This window comes from Bison bison, unplaced genomic scaffold, assembly GCF_000754665.1.
Source record: "Bison bison bison isolate TAMUID 2011002044 unplaced genomic scaffold, Bison_UMD1.0 scf7180017864270, whole genome shotgun sequence".
In the NCBI taxonomy this organism is placed as follows: domain Eukaryota; kingdom Metazoa; phylum Chordata; class Mammalia; order Artiodactyla; family Bovidae; genus Bison; species Bison bison.
In genome coordinates, this window is record NW_011494842.1 from 7,496,049 (window position 1) to 7,498,339 (window position 2,291).

The following is a 2,291-nucleotide window of genomic DNA, read 5'->3' on the forward strand; positions in this document are numbered from 1 at the left end:
TGCAGGACAGCAGTCAGGACGTCGTGTGTGGCATCTGCATGGACAAGGTGTGGGACAAGCCGGAGGAGGCCGAGCGGCCTTCGGCATCCCTGCCCAACTGCAGCCAGCCCACTGCCTGGGCTGCCTGCGTGCCTGGCGGAAGAGCCGAGGGGACTTCCCGCCCGGTGTCATCAAGTAAGGGTCTTGGAGAAGCCAGCCGGGAGCAAGGCAAAGGCCCCCAGGAGAGGTGGGCTTGTTACTACTCCTCTTTCACCTTCCACTCTCCCACCCCAACCCCCTCACCTCACAGGGCCTGTCCCCAGTGCCGGGTCCATTCCAGCTACATCATCCCCTGCAGATTCTGGGTGAGCCAGGGGCCTGAGAAGGAGCAACTCATCAGGAACTTCAAGGCTCAGACCAGGTGAAACTGGCAAGGGGGAATGTGACACAGGTTAGGAAGGAAGGAAAGCAACCCTTGATCCATTCCCAGTCCCTGGGGGTTCCCAGTATGGAGTCCCCACTCCCAGTCCTGGGAACACAGAGTGTCGGAGATGGCAGGCAAGCGTGTGAGCTCTTTCCATTATTTCAGAAAGCCCCATGGGTGATAAGACTGACCGAGACAGTCAAGGCCAAGTTCCTTCTCTAGCCTGGCTCAGGATCCATGCAGGATCTCTCAGCACGATGAGAAACCAGGCTTGGCTTTTATTTCTAGTTTTCTTTTCTTCTTTTTTTTTTTTAAGCAGTAAAGAATGGGATTTCGCTGGCAGCCCAGTGGTTAGGACTCAGTTTTCACTGGTTGGGCCTGGGATTCTTTCCCCAGTAGGGGAACTAAGATCCCCCAAGCCATGCATATGGCCAAACAAAAAGACATTTAAATCAGGAAAGTAAATTGATATGAATGCCTATTGTTTCTTACATAATTTTTGAAAACATGGGGTTTCTGAAGACACTGAAATGCAGCCCTTGGAGACGGGGTAAAGTTGAGTAGGTTTTCATCTCTTGGGGAGGGTAGGCTTTTATCTAAAAGCTAGAATTAGTTACAATTCCAGGTTCTTAATTTTACCTTCCCAAAGGGTTTATTACACTTGATGTATGCAAAGTATATCTGGATAGAGAGTGGGATAAAAAGACCTAGTCTCTACCTCAGTTTTGTCTGTGAACTCTAACAACTGCCTCAGCAAAGTTACTGAGAACAAACCTGGGCAGAGTCTCAAGGGGGAGGTGTTTGAGCTGGGGATGGAGGAGGAATAAGGAGGAAGAGAAAATGGGAGCACTCAGGCAGAGGGAGGTCGAAGTGGGGAAATCCTGGCGGCTGGATACCAGCTGGGAGGGCCGGAAGGGAGCACCCAGGCCCGGGTGCGATAGGAGACAGCATCATGGAGGGTCCATCGCGTGCGAGACATTGCAGGTCACAGACACTGTGAGGCGGGGCTCTAGCTCTCCGCATGTTGCGGACGAAACTGAGGAAAGGCCTGTCGGGCTGAAGTGAGGAAGCGGGGCTTGAAGCCAGGCTTTCTGGCTCCTAGCGTGGACTGGAAGGAATGTGGGGGAGGACACTGATGTGAGAGAAGAAGGGAAACGGTAAGATGATGAGCGCTTCCAGCACCGGCAGCCACAGGACTGGTGTCACGTGAGACCCAGTGAGAGACGCTCATGGAGAATTTGGTCAGATTGGGTGGGGGGCTTTTTATCTTTTGGTCATGCAGCAAGGCTTTTGGGATCTTATTTCCGTGACCAGGGGTTGAACCCACCCCCCTCCATTGGAAGCTCAAAGTCTTACCCACTGGACCACCAGGGAAGTCCCATGGCTGAGTGGGGGGCTTTTGACCACTGTCTGGATGGACGGGTCCCTAATGCTAGCTTTGGTCAAATGGTAAGAAGAGGAAGCGAGGCAGTGATTTATTTATTTTTATTTTTATTTTTTAACTATTTGTGATTTAAAATCATCACTCTTTTTTCCTGTAGTTCAGGCAACAATCCTCAAACCTTTGAATGTTTCTGGCTGTTTTATTTTTTAAACTAAGAATTCTGCTGAGGATGAAGAGGCGGTTAAAAGATAACATGTAGGGAAACCTCTAATTCTTGAACTTGTACTAAATTTTCTGGGTTTTTTTTCCTTTAATAGTTTATTCTGTGAATGTCTTACATGCTCAAAATCCATCATTAGAAAATTTAAGAACATATTGATAGAATAGGGTGAAGTGTCTGAAAGGGATTTGATGGAAATAAAGAAATATATAAGGTATTATCATTATTATTAACTTAATCAAACCTGAAAATTTAGGACAAAATGAACTAAGTCATAAGAAATT

The 2,291-nt window shown here is 48.3% G+C and overlaps 1 protein-coding gene across 1 annotated transcript in view; it reads left to right on the forward strand.

Annotated features, from left to right (window-relative positions):
* The window catches only part of PPARD (peroxisome proliferator-activated receptor delta), a 110,751-nt gene that overhangs the window by 104,159 nt on the left and 4,301 nt on the right, over positions 1-2,291 (forward strand). Inside the window, exons 15-16 of the mRNA XM_010848725.1 lie at positions 6-226; positions 290-400. Of these exons, the coding sequence (XP_010847027.1) occupies positions 6-226; positions 290-400 (332 nt within the window). The remainder of the gene's footprint in view (positions 1-5; positions 227-289; positions 401-2,291) is intronic.